We start from the raw sequence: 2,616 nt of genomic DNA, 5'->3' as shown, positions 1-2,616 counted from the left end.
CTCAGAAATCTGCCTGCCTCTGCCTCCCAAGCACTGGGATTAAAGGCGTGTGCCACCACTGCCTGGCCTAAAAGCTTCTTATATTAATTTTTTAATGATTTTAAATGTCATTTTTACTTATGCAACTGTGTACCTGTATGCCTCATGTAAGTACGGTGGAAGCCAGAGGAGGGTGGACGACCCCCTGGAGCTGAACTTACAAGCAGTTGTGAACTTCCTGAGGTGGGAGTTGAACTCAGTTCCCCTGGAAACACAGCAAGCTCTCTTAACTGCTGAGGCATCTCTCCAACCCCACTTAGGTGAATCTTGGTGAGAGTATGTCCAAAAGCAGAAAAGAAACTCCTGGGGCTTATATATTGTAACCTTTAGAATTCTTGCTTGCCTATGCCAGAGATTCTTTGTGTACTTAACACTGCTAGTAAGTTTCCGATTGTCTAAATCTCTGATATTTGTCAGTGGGACCTGGATTCGATGTTTGTGTTACACCACTGTAACAGGCAACAGACAAGGAAAAAGCAAAATGTCAACTATGGAGCCAACTTGCCTCCTGGTCTCATAACTGATTACTAATCTTATGTCAATGACTTCCATCAAAGTTGATGCTCTCACCTATGCTGTAGCCCTCGCATGCAATAGGAAAGACATTTCTGTGATGAGCACAGTTACGTAAGTGTCCTGTGAGTCACAAGAGGACAATGGAGAGAAGCCATGGCTTACTTTTCTCCTGAAGAGCCTGCAGCTTGTTCAGCTCCTCGTTTTCTTCATCACTGTCCTCACTACTTGTGCTGCTGACGTCCAACACAATGTCCCTTTTGGGATCTACCCGGAGAAAATTTCGGCACTCGAAAGTCAGATGACCAGCTAAATAAAGAGAACAAGAGAGAAGAAGGAAAAAACTTCATCCATAGCTGTGCTCTTTGCTTCTGTACTTCACAGTAGGCAACCGAGTACGACTTCAGTAACAACACCAAAGCCTAACTTGTATTCTGTTGCAGGCAGTTTAGTACTATTCCGTATGTTTTTGTATGAATACACTCTTCCAACAGAACTTTTCCCTTCTTCATTGGAACTTCTAATTCAAGAAACACCGTGGGGGTACTTTCCAAGCATTTCAGAATACTGAATCACTGTTTTCTCTTTCGATAAGCATAGATTATTTTAATTATTTAGATTAGGGTAACTAACAACATACTCTCATACATGAAACCTTGTATTTTATCCCCTCTCTGCAGCTTTTCCTCCTCGGCTTGATACTAACTCATGTGGTTACATCTTTCAACTAAGTAAAGTTGCTGTAATGTGTAGGCATCAACAAAACTAAAAATACTTCTTTAAAGGATCCAAAATTTAATATTAAAATTCTGATATTAGTTTTCCTAAAGTTCTTCTAGTAAGGAAGCTTCAGTAATTGTTCACTGTGATGGTTGTCACTGATTTGATCTTGAGCGGATCAAGGCTCACCTGAAGACAAGCCTCTCTGAGGGTTTAGATTAGGTGGAAGTGGAAAGACTCATCCTATACAGGGGCAGCAGCATTCCTTGGGCTGAGTCCTGGACTGAACAAAGAGGATACAGTGTGGCCAGCCAACAAGATGGCTCAGTGGGGAAAGCCATTTGCTAGTACTGAGTCCGAGGACATAAGTTCCATCACTGAGATCCACATGGTGGAAGAAGAGAACAAGCTCCTCAAGATCTCCTCTGCTGTTCACATGTTGCCACGGCACATGGATAACCACACACACACACACACACACACACACACACACACACACACACACACACACACACACACTTAAAGCAGACAGTTAGCTTAGCCACAATATTCCTGACTGGGGGTACAGTCTGAGCAGCTGCCTCAAGCACCTGCTGCCATGAATTCTCTGCCATGATGAACTATACCTCTAAACTGTGGGCCTAAAGAAACTCTTCTTCCTGGCAGCATGCTTCCTGTCTGGGACTCTGTCACAGCATCCAGATAGTTAACTAGGGAAAGCACTTACTGTGTATTTTAGAATTCACTATTACAAATGCCATTACCAGAACTAACAGAACTACTGTCTATATCATGTCATCTATAGGAACATTTTGTCACACTCACCTGGAATATTTTAAGGGAAACGCTTGCAGGCATACAAGCATGTGTATGCGCACACCCACCCACACCCGTACACACACAGAGACAGAGACGGGGGGGGGGAGGAAGAGAGAGAGAGAGAGATTGAGAGAGAGAGAGAGAGAGAGAAAGAGAGAGAGAGAGAGAGAGAGAGAGAGAGAGGACAGGGAGAGAGAGAGACAGAGAGAGACAGAGTGGGAGACAGATAGACAGACAGACAGAGAGGGAGACAGGCAGAGAGAGAGGGAGAGAGAGAGAGAATTTAGTGGTTCTATTAAGCCTTTTGGAAGTTCTGCCTCGGTCCCATCCCATCCTATCTTCTAAAGTAATTACAGAGCTGGGATCACAGGTGTGGGTCACTATGCCTGCGGTTTATGTGGCACTATGGATTGAACTCACAACATATGCATGCTAGTCAAATGATCTACTAACTCAGCTATAGCATCCGCCTATAGGACTGTTTTTTGTTGTTGTTGTCCTTTTTTTTTTTTTTTTTTTTTTTTT

General features: G+C 43.4%; 1 protein-coding gene across 2 annotated transcripts in view; it reads right to left on the bottom strand.

Moving 5' to 3' along the window:
• The window catches only part of Srek1ip1 (SREK1 interacting protein 1), a 25,290-nt gene that overhangs the window by 7,816 nt on the left and 14,858 nt on the right, over positions 1 to 2,616 (bottom strand). For both annotated transcript variants that reach the window (XM_031360438.1, XM_031360436.1), the window contains one exon: positions 718 to 861. In XM_031360438.1, coding sequence (XP_031216298.1) covers positions 718 to 861 — 144 coding nt within the window. The remainder of the gene's footprint in view (positions 1 to 717; positions 862 to 2,616) is intronic.

This window comes from Mastomys coucha, unplaced genomic scaffold (assembly GCF_008632895.1).
Source record: "Mastomys coucha isolate ucsf_1 unplaced genomic scaffold, UCSF_Mcou_1 pScaffold8, whole genome shotgun sequence".
Classification (NCBI taxonomy): Eukaryota; Metazoa; Chordata; class Mammalia; order Rodentia; family Muridae; genus Mastomys; species Mastomys coucha.
This window is presented reverse-complemented; position numbering and strand designations above follow the sequence as displayed.